Source organism: Mastigoproctus giganteus, chromosome 14, assembly GCF_048544385.1.
Source record: "Mastigoproctus giganteus isolate SK-2022 chromosome 14, ASM4854438v1, whole genome shotgun sequence".
Taxonomy (NCBI): domain Eukaryota; kingdom Metazoa; phylum Arthropoda; class Arachnida; order Uropygi; family Thelyphonidae; genus Mastigoproctus; species Mastigoproctus giganteus.
In genome coordinates this window covers 46,244,061-46,260,507 of record NC_143588.1, presented here as the reverse complement: position 1 = coordinate 46,260,507, position 16,447 = coordinate 46,244,061, and the positions used below count along the sequence as shown (strand labels likewise).

Genomic DNA, 16,447 nt, shown 5'->3' with positions numbered 1-16,447 from the left:
AGATTGTTGTTTTTGTAAACATCAACACAGCAACTTTCATTCACGGGATTTAAATAGAACATATTATTTTTTTTCCCTTATGCACTTTATTTTGGGATTATCCCATAATATAATAGTAACACCTTAAAGGTTCATTATTTGCACTGTGTGTACTGGTGTTGTAATTTAGGTAGTATGGTATATGTAACTTGCATTTACCCTTAAATATGCTGCCTAAAGAAAAGTGAGTAATGAAGAGGATTGTGGAAATGGTTGTATTGTTTTTGAAACTGCACAGTGCACTTTGAGCAAAGTGATTGTGTGTTTTGCCTTTGATTATATGGTGTATTTTAAAAGATAATTTATTTTTACTGTACTATACGGTGCTTCCATGTATTGTATGTTAGTCTTCTCTCATTGTTGGATATATTTTTATACAGTACCATGGATAAGTTGTAGTATAGTATTTATGTACATTGTCTTTAGTTAAATTAATTAATTAAATTATTAACTTATTTATTAAATGGCCTGATTAAATCTGACAAATTACAAAATCTAGCAAGATCAGGTTCCAAGGTTGGTATATTTAGAAGGTTTGATTGTATGGGAGATTTTCAGACAATATAAATTATGCTTTTTTTTTTCTTTTTTCTTTTTTTTTTTTTTTAAGGGTGATGCTGGAGCATTAGGACCTAAAGGAAATCAAGGTTTAACAGGACCCAGAGGTGAAACTGGCACACCAGGAATACATGGTGAACGTGGCCTTGTGGTATGTTGCATTTTTTAAAAAATTGTTGTTTTTGTAAACATCAACACAGCAACTTTCATTCACGAGATTTGAACAGAACATATTATTTTTTTTCCCTTATGCACTTTATTTTGGGATTATCCCATAATAAAATAGTAACACCTTAAAGGTTCATTATTTGCACTGGTGTATTTTAAAAGATAATTTATTTTTACTGTACTGTACAGTACTTTCATGTATTGTTTGTTAGCCTTCTCTCATTGTTGGATATATTTTTATACAGTACCATGGATAAGTTGTAGTATAGTGTTTATGTACATTGTCTTTAGTTAAAACTGGTAAAGATGAATTATATACTTTGCTCCAGATAAAGTAATCCATATGCATGGAATATAACTTTCAAGTCATGTAGCATATTTAAGATGTTAAGTTAAAACCACAGTTCTAGTTAGGGTCTGGAACATGTTTTGAGTGGTGTCCACTCATGTGGAGAATATTCTGCCATGTCGTCATGTTAAGGTTACTCCTTGAGAATTTTCTACAGGCTTAGATCCTTTCTCTCTCATTAAATGATTGTGAACAACATTTCTATAAAAATTTTTACAATATTTTTGCAGTAAAAGTAAAAAGTAAAGTGCAGCCATTATCAACCCACTGCAGGATGGAAGCCTCCTCAACAATTCATGCTGAGGGAAATGGACCATAATCTGCCATGCTGGTCCAGTGCGGGTTGGCAGATCGACCGTATTCAGCAGTCAGGGGCTTGAACCCCGGTCTACTCAAAGAGCGTGTGTTACTGCACTCCCACTCCTGCCCACTCGGCTACGGAGTAATAGACACCAACTCCATCTTTTATAAATTGTTTTTATGTAAAACAAAAGTTTCTGTGCCTGAAATGACAGCAGCATTGTGTATCAACATCTCAACTTATTCTCAGTATGGGCTGACAGTGACAGCATATACTAAGAATTATGTGCATTATATGTAACTACCATGCTCTCACCATGAAGTATTTCACAAAGTTTGTAAAGCCAGGAATCTAAGTTATTTATTAACATATCCAGTCAGATGGGCAGATAGGAATCTGAGATGACTAGTTGTTGAACAAAAATTCTTACTTTTAATAAATATTGCATCTTCAGTGCCAAATTTTGTCCAATATAACAGGTCCAGTTCATGTGATTTTTGTATAATTGCACGTATACCAACCATTATACCAACTACTGTACCAGCTATCCTTTAAATAGATGCTCTTTGTGACCATTTTCTTTCTTCAGTAGTGTCACTTAGTTATTTTATGTGTAGTTTTTCTTTATTATCAAGAACTTTGTTTAACACCACTTCTATATGAATATTGTCTGGCAGAATGTTTTTTTTTCAGAATTTTCTGTACAAAGTGAAAACTCCCATCTTTCCCTTTGCTTCACAGATGGTAATTTTACAAATGCATGTGCATTCTTACTGTCTTTCATAAGATCCATTTTTTTATATAAGCAGGAGTAATGCTGTACTACTATGAAAATGTACTCAAAAGGACCCAGTACTTTTTCTACATGTTACAACTGAACACTGGAAGTTTTAATGGATGCTTCATGCTAATACCTCACATTGAACATCCACATGCATATTTACTACTACAGATATTTTTGTTGAGGCTTTTTTATTCTAAGTTGTGTTCTATTACATTATGAATAATGCTTACAAGGTGTGGCAATAAAGTTCTTGGACTGGTGCTGTTGCAGTCACGTTCGATGAGTTTGAAAATAAACTGAAGTGGTATGTTGTTGTTCAAACTTCCTCCAACAGATGTGGGTACAGAGATTATTCAAGTAGGCTTGAATCGTGATACTTTCTGTATCACGATTTTTCAATGGAGCAAAGAACAAATATCAAATTTTGCTTTAAACTGGGAAAATCTGCAGCAGTAACCTATGAATGTTAAAACTATTTATGATGAAGAAGCATTATTGTACCAGTGTGTTTGAATGGTATAAGTGATTCAAAGACAGACATGAGGATGTTTGCAATGACGCAAGAAGTGGGCATCCGTCACCCTCTAAAAATGAGGGGAGAGTTGCAAAAATTCAGGGAATTGTGACAAGAGATCATCATTTGACCCTCAAAATGATGACCAATGAGTTGGATATGAATAAGGAGATGATTCATTAAATTCTACATGAAGATTTAGGGAAAGGAAGGTCTGTACAATATTTTTGCTGCACAGCCTCACAGATAAGCAGAAGTAATGAAGAGGGTCATCATGCAAAGACTTCAGACTTCCAGATTGTCAAGACAATCTTAATTTCCTCAACTGTATTGTTACTCGAGATAAGCACTGGGTGTTTCTTTATCACCCAGAAACAAAGCATCAGAGCATGCAGTGGACTTCCAAGTCATCACCAAGGCCCAAAAAAGTTTTGTTTACAGAAGGCCAGGATCAAGACAATGCTGATCATGGTTTTCAACAAACAGGGTGTGACTCACAAGAAATTTGTACCTGAAAAAGCTGTGCTTTATGTACAGGTGCTACAAAGACTATTGAAGCAGATTTTGTGGGTGAGGCCACAATTTTAAGGGAAAGGCAGCTGGTTCTTGTTGCATGACAATGCCCGACCCATTCTGCACTTGTTATGAAGACATTTCTGATGAAACCTGGCATTGTTTAACTGGTAATGAAATTTAACATTGACAAATGTAAAGTACTACATATGGGAAACAGTAACCCCAGAGCAACGTATCAACTCTGCGGTACTACACTGACAGTGGTGGAGAATGAAAAGGACCTGGGGGTAATTGTGCAGGCAGATATGAAGTTCTCTGAGCAGTACAGACGAGCTGCAAGAGTAGCTCATGGTGTCTTGTCAATGATATATAGGAATTTTTCTAGCAGGGATAAGGAGGTGATTATTCCCTTGTATAAGGCAATGGTTAGGCCACATCTTGAGTACTGTATACGGGTCTGGAGGCCTCATTTCAAGAAGGATGTAGAGCTGCTGGAACGGGTACAGAGAAGGGCAACAAGATTAGTGAATGGAACAAAGGGTTGCTCTTACGAAGAAAGGCTTAAGTTTTGCAAATTACAGAGTCTGGAGACTAGGCACCGGCGAGGTGATCTGATAGAGGTGTATAAGGCTTTGAATGGTTTGAGCATGCTCAATGCCAATGGGATTCTTCATCTTGCTCAGAATAATCACCTCAGAGGGCATAAATTCAAATTGAGGAAGGACGGATGTCGGATAGATGTGCGGAAATTTGCCTTTGGCCAGCGGGTGGTTGGTTGGTGGAACCGACTTCCATCACTTGTTGTTGAAGTTGATAGCCTAAACAAATTTAAAGCTCAACTGGACAGGTATTTCGAACGAACGGAGGGGTGAAATGGGAGTGGTTTTTTTTTTTTTTTTGGCTGATGCTGAATAAGCTTGCTTTCTTGCATCATATGCCTCTACTAATGCTAATGCTAATTGTACAGATCACCTATCTGCCCTACTCTCCCAAGCTAGCACCAGTGGACTTCTTCCTCTTTCCCAAGTTGAAAATTCATATCTTCAAGCCACACGAATGTGTGGCTTGAAGATATGAATTTTAAAAGTGAAAGTTAAGTTAAAAATGCTCCAAAGAAAAAGGAGTGCACTTTTCTTTACTTAGTTGTCATACATAATTAAAACCATAATATGAACTGAATAACCAAGAGTTTCGTGAAACATCTCCCATCAAAACTAATGATGCAAGATTAATGTTCAAACATGTATTAGTTTTAGTGTTAATAACAGTGTTTGCTTCATGCATTAATCTGTTTCTGTCAGGGTGATTATTTAATTTCATTTGTAATTCAATTAAGATTTCTTTTATGGGGTATTGCTTGTCTCTAATTGTGAAATTAAAACCCGTATTCAAGTGCCGATCATTCTTGATTAAAAAATGTTTTCATTGAAAGGTTTATGACTGATGTAAGTTGAGGGGTGTCCTGTTTATATCCAATTTTTTTATCATGTCTCATAGTTACTGATTATTGTATGGCAGTAATATGTATTTGAATTTGGTTAACTAAATTAGACTACAAATTATGAGACATGTTCCTTTTTAATCAAAATTTCTGGTAAAGAATTTCTCTAAACAATTCATATTTATCACGAAATTTGTTCTTGAGTTCATTTTTCTCTACTGCTAATGAAGCTTGGTGAATAATGCACGGATATTTATGATGTGTGTCTTTAGTCCATATACAAGCATATTTTGGAATGACACAATGAATGAGACATCAACTTAAAAATTTAATATGAAGCTTAATTGTGTAATATTTAAGTAATAGTTTGGAATATTCATGTTCCTTGTTTCTTCACCACGCATCCATTTAGCTAAGTTCCTGGAAGTATGGAAAGAAATAATAGATGGAACGGGAGAATTGTTGTTAATAATTGTTAATTTATATAAAGCATTCAGTGTGAATTATTTATAGACAGGGCATATAGTACTTATTATTTTTTTCAATAAGTTTTTAGCAAGAGCTTATATTTTTTATGGTGCTCACTTCTGAATCCATATGGTTCGAAGATATGAATTTTAAAAGTAAGTTAAAAATGCTCCAAGGGAAAAAGAGTGCACTTCTCTTTACTTAGAGTGTCGTACATAATTAAAACCATTATGTGAACCGAATAACCAAGAGTCTTGACAGGAGACTTTTGTGAAACATCATCAGTTGGTTATTTAAAGAAAAGGAAGTCATGTGTAGTTTTAAAGGTGAAACTTAGCTCCCAGGATGCATAGCTAAACCATGCTATAGGAAATACCTAATTCAGTTAATAAATAATACTCTTTATTTCAGAAGAAAGAAATAGAATAAATAATTTTTCCACTTCTAAGCAGTTAAATAATAAGGACAAACAATCCATTAAAGTGATACTTCCATACCATAGTCAGTTAGCCTGACAGTTTAGTAACATATTTTCTGGTACTGACATGATTCTGATTTTTCTTCATATAATATAGACTAGGCATATTATTTAATAGGTATAAAGAAACATATATATATATATATATAATATTCAGGATATAAACAATATTATATATATGTTATCAAATGTCAACATGCCTCTAATGCATGCTATATAGGCAGCACAACTGTAAAATTTGGATCTATCAAGACTGCAAATGTTAGAGCATGTTACCATAGAAATAGTCTTCAATCTAATCGCAGTTGAATCTCATTAATACAAAGTTCAAGGGACTTACATTTTCAAGTTTTGTAATAACGAGGTTTATATTAACGAGATCCCCCAAAAGTGTAAAATTTTACAGGTTTTTTTGGTACATACTGTATATCTATTAATAATAATAATATCAAAAATAAATGAAAAAATAATTACTTTAAATTAATAAAATAGAATAATAAAAATAAAAAACAATAAAAACAAAGCCCTTGTCTAATAATACAGTAATAGGAATAACACATTTTTTAAAGATTTTATTTTATTTGTAAGATAAATTAAGAGAAAAGATTTTAACAGAAATGAAAATATTGTAGTATATATTTTGATATATATAATATTTTTGTTTCACAGTAAAAATAATTACAGTCTTAGTGTAGAAAGAGACATACAAACCTAACTTTTTAATAAATTAATCTAATTTAAAGAGAGTCAAATGTTGTTTTTTGCCCAGTTTTTGTCCTATATGCATTTTTTAACTACAGCACAGACATTATCAAATACAATAGTTGGTTGTTTCTTTATCAACATTACGGCAAGCTAACAGATTTCCTATTTTGCTCAATGCATTTTGGGCATCTTTTTAAATGGCAATGTGTGTGCTTCTTCACTTTCGCTGTCACTGGTAACAAAAACATAATTGTTTTGCTTGGTGCTCAGCAGCTCTTCTGGCATTGGCATTGGTCTGGTAGCAACATCATCATCCATATTCACAGACTCTTCGAATTCTCCACCAAATTCCACTCCTTCAACTTCCTCTATTCCTCAATGTTTTTTGATGATATTCTCTCCAAAGAAGCAGTTGATTATTGCACTTGATGCAATACTGTCCCAAGCAATAACAAGATTACAGATAGTATCCAAGACATTCCAGTTTGGCTGCAAATTGTTCCCTCCTTCTGTGTTATGGATTAAGTACCTTATCAGGTGGGTTCTATATGCTCTGTTGAGGTTATGAATAATGCCTTGATCCAATGGCTGCAAAAAATGGTGGTATTGGGAGGTAAAAACAATAGCCGTATATTTGTCAACTTAAGTGTTTCAGCAGAATGTGCTGTACAATGATCTAGAATCATCAAAATGTTCCTTTTTTTCTGAAGTCATTCTTCTGTCCACTTTTGATAATCAAGACTGAAAAATTTTTACCGTAAGCCAAGCACTTCTATTGACCTCATAATCACAGGGAAGTTTGTTAACTTCTTTAAAACGTTTTGGCTTGGAAAACTTAACAATTACAAGTGGGTGTAGTTTTGTACTGCCATCTGAATTGCAGCATAATAGAACAGAACAGTTGAATCTTTGTTTACTTAATTTTTCACCATGATAAGACTCCATGAACAGCACGTTTTGTTTGGCAGCAAATTATAAAATAAACATGTCTCGTCAAGATTAACAATATCCTCTGCCTCATATTTTTCAAGAATGGACTGTACAGAACACAACCATTGGATGATTGTTTTCTACATCAGCATGTTTGGGAGGCAACTAGAGGGAGTAATACTCTTGATTTGATTATCAGTAGTGATTCTTCATGCATTAAGAATCTGCAGGTAAATGAACCACTAGGTGGCAGTAATCACAGTGTGCTGAAGTGGGATTTACTCAAAGAGGTAACTACCATTAGGGGTAAAGGGAAGGGTTATTGCTTTCGTAAAGGCGACTACGATGGACTGAGAGAGTATTTAAATTCTATACAGTGGGATCAACTGATGATGTTACCAACAGCACATTCAAAATGGGAAGCATTCAAAGAACTTATCTTGGAAGCTACTAGGCTTTACATACCAACTAAGAAATATAAAGAAATAACCAGTCTGTAGCCTTTTCTTTGTCTGCTAATCCAGACTCATAGCAAACGTTTTGCGAAACCATGTTATTTCTGTCTCTAAACGTTGTAGCTAGCCACTGATACATATGTAGTGGCTAATGCCATTTTGCTGAGCTAGATAATTTGCCTCTTCTTGTAAAATTGGACTTGATATTGGCAAATTAGATGCATGCATTTGTTGGTACCATTTGAAAAGTTTTGTTTCAAGCTCCTTGTGTTTTGCACCACAAATTTGTTTCCTATTTTTTATTGCTGCTACAGTGTCATGCACTTCTAGTTTTTTTTCAGTTTTTCAATATTGTAGATAAAGTAGATAAAGGGATGTTATATTCCTTTGCAATGTCCGTTTTGCTTTGTTCCTTCCTATCAGCCTCTTGTATAATTTCCAGGCTCAAATCCATCTGTTTATGTTTTGTCGCCATAACACTGCTAGATGAGATTTAATATAAACAAACTTTAAATTAATTTAAAGAGACAAGTTCCAAAAAAGACATCAGCTCAGATAAAATGGCAAAAAAAAAAGAAAAAAAGATTGTACTGTACTGTAGCAAAGGACTCTGAACTGGTGTAACAATTGCAACTGACCTTAATCCATGGAGAGCGAGGGAGTGTATGTAAACAACTTAGAAAAAACTGTTTTTATTCTTATGTTAATTTAGCAGCTCATCCTTCACAATGATGCTTTTCAGAATGCACTTATGTTGCAGCTACCATAAACTGGTTTTGTTTACACAAAAGTAAATTCTTACAAGTCAGTGCCATCCTTTGGGTAGCAGGGACTCGGTGGCCAGAGGCAATAATCGAAAAACTGTGCCAAGATTTGTATTAAACATACAAAATAAGATTTATTTCTCACAGGGCGAAAATGAACTTTGTAATACATAATAACCAAATTTTGTAATAAATTAATATAATTACATAGAAAAGCCTATCCTTTTGCAGGAGAATGGTATGTGCTTTATATAAACAAGTACTTTGTATAAACTGAGTTTGTATTAATGAGATTTTACTGTATTCTGCAACAGAATTGAGCCAATATGCAATCACATAACCACAACCACCAAATAGCAATAAGCTTAATGAAATTAAATTCAACTTAAAGTCACAAATTATTGTTATATGAAGCTTTGGCTATTGAATGGTTCCATCAGATCTCTCAGAATGTCATTCTTATTACAGAACTACCAGCCAACCTTTTGCCAATATGGAGTTTAACACAAAATTTCTGACACATGCTTTAGTTGTGCATCCTGAGAGTTTAGTAGTAGTAGTAGTGGCATGTGATGCAAGAAAGCAAGTGTATGAGCTTATGCAACATCAGCCAAAAAAAAAATCACACCATTCCCTCCAAATGCCTGTCTAGTTCCTCTTTAAATTTATTCAACCTATCAACTTCCACAACGACAGATGGAAGTTTGTTCCAGCAATTAACCACCCACTGGCTAAAGGCAAATTTCCGCACATCTATTCTACATCTGTCCTTTCTTAATTTGAATTTATGCCCCCTTAGGTTCGTAATCTGAACAAGTGGAAGGATCCCATCAGAATTCAGCATGCTCAAACCATTCAAGGCCTTATACACCTCAATCAGATCATCGCGCAGGTGCCTAGTCTCCAGCCACTGCAATTTGCAGAACTTAGCCCGCTCTTAGTAAGAGGATTCCTTCATTCCCTCCTCACCAATCTGGTTGCCCTTCTCTGTACATGCTCAAGTTAATCTACATCCTTCCTAAAATGAGGCCTCCAGACCTGTACGCTGTACTCAAGGCGTGGCCTGACCATTGCCTTATACAAAGAGACAATCACATCCTTTTCCCTGCTAGCAAAATTCCTATATATCATTGACAAAACTCCATGACCTTCCCTGGCACCCTGTCTGCATTGCTCAGAAAACTTCATATCTGACTGCACAATTACTCCCAGGTTTTTTTTTCATTTTCTACCACCTTAAGTGTAGTACCACACAGTTGGTACGTTTCTCCAGGGTTACTTCTACCCATATGCAGTACTTTGCATTTGTCAAGGTTAAACTTCAGTTGCCGCTTCTTAGCCCATCTGCCCAAATTATTTAGATCCTGTTGCAGTAGCACACTGCCATTACTGTCATTAACAACCCTGCCAACCTTTGTATCATCTGCAAACTTTGACATTAAGCCTGATATACCTTCATCAATATAATTGATAAATATACAAAACAACAGTGGACCCAACACCGAACCCTGTGGAACTCCACTAATAACATTAGTCCACAAAGAGCAGCACCCATTGATTACCACCCTCTGTCTTCTCCCAGTTAACCATCCTTTTATCCATTGTAGCAACTTACCCTTAATACCATTCTGCTCCAATTTGTACAATAGTCTTCCATGCACAACAGTGTCAAAAGTTTCCTGAAATTGAAATATATGATATCAAAATTATTTTTTGCATCCAGTTGCTTTGTAACCACATCATAATATCCTATCAAATTTGTCACACAAGGCTTTCCCTTAACAAACCCATGCTGTGTCTGAATTATTGCTGCAGTCTTGTCTAGATGATCCTGCAATGCATCTTTAACCAGTGACTCCATTATTTTACCCGGAACAGAAGTTAAACTAACTGGTCTATAATTACTCATGTCACTCTTCAATCCCCCTTCGTGAATTGGGGACTCCATCATTTTACCCGGAACAGAAGTTAAACTAACTGGTCCGTAATTACTCGTGTCACCCTTTGATCCCCCTTTCTGAATTGGGAATACATTTGCACATCTCCATTCCTTGGGAACCTCTCATAATTAAGGGTTTGCTTAGTTGTTTTGCCGCCTCTTTTAATATAACTGGATAGATCCCATCCACCCCAGGCGTTTTTCTTATGTTTAACTTCAACAATTTCTCCTCCACTTTGCTCTCAGTTATTACAAAATCATTAAGTATCCTGCTACAATTTGATAACCTTCTGCCATTTTAAAACCTTAATAATTCCTAATGTGTGAATGTAGATGCAAAATACTCATTGTTTGTTTGCTATCTGAGCAGGATCATCAACAGTTGAACCATCGATGTCAAGTGGACCAATCAGATTCATCCCCTTCCTTTTAGAGTTTATATAAGTAAAGAAATCCTTGCTGTTTTTCTTAGCATCTTTTGCCAAGGGTTTCTCATAATCTTCCTTCGCCTGCCTAACCTCCTTTGTGACCTGATTACAGACTAGCTTATATCTGCCATAGGCTTCTGAGTTGCTTGATAATTTATATGCATCCCATGCATTTTTCTCCTCTGTTATGAGTCTCATTAGTTCATTAGATAGCCATTTAGGCCTAAACCTTGAACAATATTTCTTAATAGGTATGAAACTTTTAGTAGCATCCACGATTAATTCCTTGTATGCTTCCCACTTAGAAGTTACTGTTGGTAACGTTGTCAGTTGATCCCACTGTACAGAATTTAAAAACTTTCTGAGACCGCTGTACTCACCTTTACGGAAGCAAAAACCCTTTCCTTTACCACTGATGGTAATTAAATCTTTAAGTAAATCCCTCATTAGTACACTGATCACTGCCACCTAGTGGTTCCTTTATCTGCAAATTCTTAATATACGAATGATCACTGCTGATAACCAGATCAAGAGTATTACTCTCTCTGGTTGCCTCTCGAACATGCTGCTGCAGAAAACAATCATCGAATAAATCCACAAAAGTCTGACTAGTGTGTGAGTGACCAACCCACAAGTTCCAGTCTATATCTGGGAAGTTAAAATCCCCCATTATAAGACATTCTGATGTACTAGCCCACTCTATGTCTCTGTACAATTGTTCATTGTACTCATTTGAGTCATTAGGCCTATAACACACTCTCAAAGTCTAATGACTCAAATGAGTACAATTGTTCATTGTACTCATATGAGTCATTAGGCCAATAACACACTCTTACTCTTATTTTTACTTTCACAGTGCTTATGTCACACCAAACTGACTCAACAGTGCACTGTTCATCTATATGAACTGGGTGCACTTCTTTTGATTCAGCATAGCACCTCCTCCCTTTCTATCCTGTCTATCCTTTCTGTACGCATTGTACTCCCCAAATTCCAGTTCTGCATTTGTTATATCTGTGTGACCCCATGTCTCTGCTACCCCAACAATATCTGCCTTTGATGTCTTGACCAACACTTCAAATTCATCAAATTTATTTACTATACTTCTAGCATTGGTATACATGCAAGCATACTTGCTTCTATTCCTATTCCTAGTTACCCTAACACATCCCATATACCCACCTCTTTCACGATGACTGCCATCTGTCCCTGAAACCGTAAAACCCCCCAACACCCCTCACTCCAGGTCGCTACTTATTTTAATAGAAGTTGTGCAAGAATCACCTTCACCTCTGCCTGTGACTACTGTTAAACCATTATTCCTTGTATCCCCCACAAGCTATCAGTTTTCCGACCCACCTAACACTGCCTCGATAGCATCAGCAAATATTCTTGCACCCTTTCTATTTAAGTGTATCCTATCCAGGCTTCCTTTTCTTGAAATAATCAACGGATGACGTTTCATGAAAGTCTCCCATCAAGACCCTTGGTTATCCAGTTCTCATTATGGTTTTAATTATGTAAAAAAAAGGTAAAGTGCAGCTATTATCAACCCACTGCAGGATGGAAGCCTACTCAACAATTCATGCTGAGGGAAATGGACCATAATCTGCTATGCTGGTCCAGTGTGGGTTGGCAGATCGACCGTATTCAGCAGTCAGGAGCTTGAATCCCGATCTACTCAAAGAGCATGTGCTACTGCACTCCCGCTCGTGCCCACTCGGCTACGGAGGCTTCGAAAGCCTAAGTAAAGAGAAGTGAACTCCTTTTTCCTTTGGGCATTTTTAATTTAACTTTCACTTTTAAAATTCACATCTTCACGCCACATGGATTCATAGCGATGAGTACTGTAAAAAATATAAGCTCTTGCTAACAAAACTTAATGACAAGTTGCACTTAAATGATAGCAGGAAATGAATTTAAATTCCATTTTAAAATTTTAATTTCCTGAAAAATAGTGTCTGTTGGTCTTAAATCACTCATTATATTGTGACAGATCATGACACACCACAGAATGTGTTAACCAGTTGGATTATGTTTAATATAAATAGCACTAAGCTACAAAGTGGCCAAGTACTATGTTAAATGCTATGTGCAAAAATAATGATTTGTATTTAATATATGACTCAAATTCAATTGTTTTTACATGTTTCTATAATTTCTCATGTTTGAGTGAAATTTTTATTTGTCTTCGTAGCGTGTTAATAAAATCTAGTTTCTTTATGCTTGTGGTAATTAAACAGTGCAAAAGAACAATTTGTAGATGCTGCACAGTGATCAAGGATGATTGAATGGAAAAATTAAATGTATGCCATTTGCAGCATTGTAAGAGAATTTTAAGGCCATCTGCTTTTGTTTAACCACAGCTGTCTAAAGACTGGCTTTCTGTCATAAAAGTAAAGAGATGCTTCAGTACCCAAATCTACTTTCTGTAATACAGCCAGTAGCTCATTGTGATAACATGTCAATTCTTATGCCTCCTCAAAGATGAACTTTAGATGAAAATATATCATCTTGTAAAGGTGTGAATTAGTGGAAGTCCAACAAGGATGAAGAATATATACCACCCCCAAGAGAGCTATCCTTATTCAGTTACTAAAGTGGAACTAAATGACCTTATTTGAGACAAATCTTCTTAAGCGTCAGGCCAAACTCCTGGGTTTCAGATTACAGAAATGGATTTTCACACAATACACAATCACATCTGGGTATCACAGCTGCCAAAAGGATTTAATAGTTTTCTATCTATGATGGGATATCACTTCTGTAGCAATATTGATGGTTAATGGACTTTCTTGATCACAAGCATAACACTGAATACAGGAAGCTTGTTATAGTTTCATCAAAACGTTAGTATAAAGGCTGTTGTGTTGAAGGATGAAAATACTACTCAAAAATGCTGTTCTATCAATCGAAATCCTCCTCAGAAAAACTAATGACACAAAATATAACTGGAAAATTTGTGATATGAAGTTGGTTGCACTTTTGCAAAGTTTGAAATTGGGTTCACAAACAGAATTTTGTCCAAGAAAATCAAACTGTAATGGTTTTTATTATACTGACATGTTGTGAGTGCATATGGTTATAACTGTTCACAAAAAAAAAAAATAATAAATAAATAAAGACCTGAATTGAAAGGCAACATGATTTCTCTTGCAGATAATGTGAGGCTGCATATTGCCATGTGCCAAAAGACTTCCTATTGAGCATGCAAAATACCTATAGAACAGTCACCCTGTGGCGCCTTTTCAAATAAAAATTCCATACTCTAAATACTGTACATCCACTGGACTGAAAACAATCTTGGAAAATGGCCTGCAACATCTTTGTAACATTATCGACCTCGTAAATGAATTCATCATCATCATCAGCCATTTTCAATCCACTGCAGGATGAAGGCCTCTCCAGCAACTTTCCAGTTCCTTCTGTTTTGTGCAATGGCCATCCGTTTACTACCCACAAACTCATGAATTTCATCTGTCCATCTCTGTTGTTGTCTTCAAGGTTTTCTTCTAGCTCCTCTTGGGTACCATTCTGTTATTTTCATAGTCCATCTGTCATGTCTTCGAGCTATGCGTCCTGCCCAAGACCATTTTAGCTCTTTAGTTTTGATAAGAATGTCCTTTACTTCAGTTTGCTGCCTAATCTATGTGTTTCTCTTCTTATCTATCAGTCTGATTCCCAATATAATTCATTCCATTCTTCGCTGTGTAGTTCTCAGCTTCTCTTCCCTTCTTCGCTGTGTAGTTCTCATCTTCTCTTCCATTCTTTTTGGTGAGTGCCCAAGTTTCACTTCCATAAGTCATGGTGGAGAGTATACATTGGTTCATTATTTTATGTTTCAGACAAACTAGGATATTGCTCTTCAGTATGTGACTATATTTCCAGAATGCTATCCATCCAAAATTTATTCTTCTCTTGACTTCCAGCCATTTATCATTATTACAGCTAATAACTTGTCCCAGATAAGTATGTGACTCCAACTTTTCAATTACTGCTCCTTCAATCATTATGTCCCTTTCTGTGGCATACTTGTTCATCATTACTTTTGTTTTAGCCATATTCATCTTTAGTCCAAAATCTTTACTAACTGTGCATAACTGATTAAGATTTATCTCTAATTCTTTGGGATCGTGGCTTATGACCACATTGTCATCTGCAAATTGTAAACGGTTTAGGTACTGTCCATTCACGACTCCTTTCTGCGACCAGTCTAATCTTCTGAAAGCTTCCTCAAGTAAACAATTTCGGAGATATTGTGTCTCCTTGTTGAACTTCTTTCTCGATTTTAAATTTCCTGCTGTCTTTGTGTGCCTCCGCAGCCAGGTGGGAAGGAGCAGCAGTGCGTAGCACACGCTTCTTGATTAGACCGGGGTTCGAGCCCGTCACCACCAAAAACGGAGGATGCGGAAAAGTCAGGGAATGACCACTGCATATCCCGGAGCAATATGGCCTTAGTTGCTAATGCTCCTAAAAACCAAACAATAAACAAACAAACCTACTGTCTTTGTCTAGTCTAATAATTGAGGTAGCGTTCTCATATATTTTCTTCAAAATCATAATATATGGGATATCTATGCCTTGTCTTTCCAGTTCCCAAAACATGGCCTTATGCTGTATGGAGTCAAATGTCAGGCATAATGGTGTTTTATATTCATTGGCTTTCTCCATTAGCTGTGATATTACATGAAGGTGATCCATAGTTGAGAATCCTGTCCTAAAGCCATCTTGCTCTTTTGGTTGATTCTCATCAAGTATTCTTTCTAATCTGTTAGTAATGACCCTTGTGAACAACTTGTAGATGTGGAATAACAAGCTAATTGGTCTATAATTTCCAATTTCTGATTTATCTCCTTTCTTATGCAGCAAAACTATGATTGCATTATTCCACTGCTTAGGCATCATACCTTTTCTAATGCACTATGCAAAGAGCCTTACCAGTTTTTGTGTTATGTCTCTTCCTCCCAATTTTAACAACTCTACAGTAACTTCATCTTCTCCCCGGGGGTTTCTGATTCTTCATTTTCTTCAATGCATGTTCTACCTCATCAGGAAGAATATCGGGTATGTTGTATGTGTTGCTAATTTGCGATCCATCTTCCCCACTGCTGGCATCATTCCCTCGCTCCTTGTTTATTCTCTATAGTAGTCTTCTGCTGTTTGAATTATGCCTTCTCTACTATTTATAAGTACACCATCGCTATTCTTCAGTTTCAGTATCATTTGTGTTTCTGTATTACTGCTCATGGCTGCTGATTTAAGTCCTTTGTTTTCCCTTAATGCTTGTTCTACTTTTCTTGTGTTAAATCTTCTTATGTCCTCTCTGAGTCTCTTTTTAATGGCTTTGCATAACACAGTATACTCAATTTTTTCCTTGTCAGTATTTATCTTGCTCTTCATTTGTCACCTTAGGTTCATAATAACAAGTGTTTCTTGACTAATTTTTTCTTCTTTGGATTTTTTTTCCCTATAGGTTTCTTGGGCTTTATCACTTTCAGAAAGTTGTAATATTCCTCATCGATATCTTGGTCCTGAGCAGTCTGCAGAAGCTCAAACTTGTTCTTAAGTTGCAGCACATACTGCTTTTTCTCCTCTTCTGTTATCTCAAAG

General features: G+C 35.9%; 1 protein-coding gene across 1 annotated transcript in view; it reads left to right on the top strand.

Moving 5' to 3' along the window:
• The window catches only part of LOC150075107 (uncharacterized), a 617,581-nt gene that overhangs the window by 256,438 nt on the left and 344,696 nt on the right, over positions 1-16,447 (top strand). Inside the window, exon 18 of the mRNA XM_090388926.1 lies at positions 650-748. Within this exon, the coding sequence (XP_090245052.1) occupies positions 650-748 (99 nt within the window). The remainder of the gene's footprint in view (positions 1-649; positions 749-16,447) is intronic.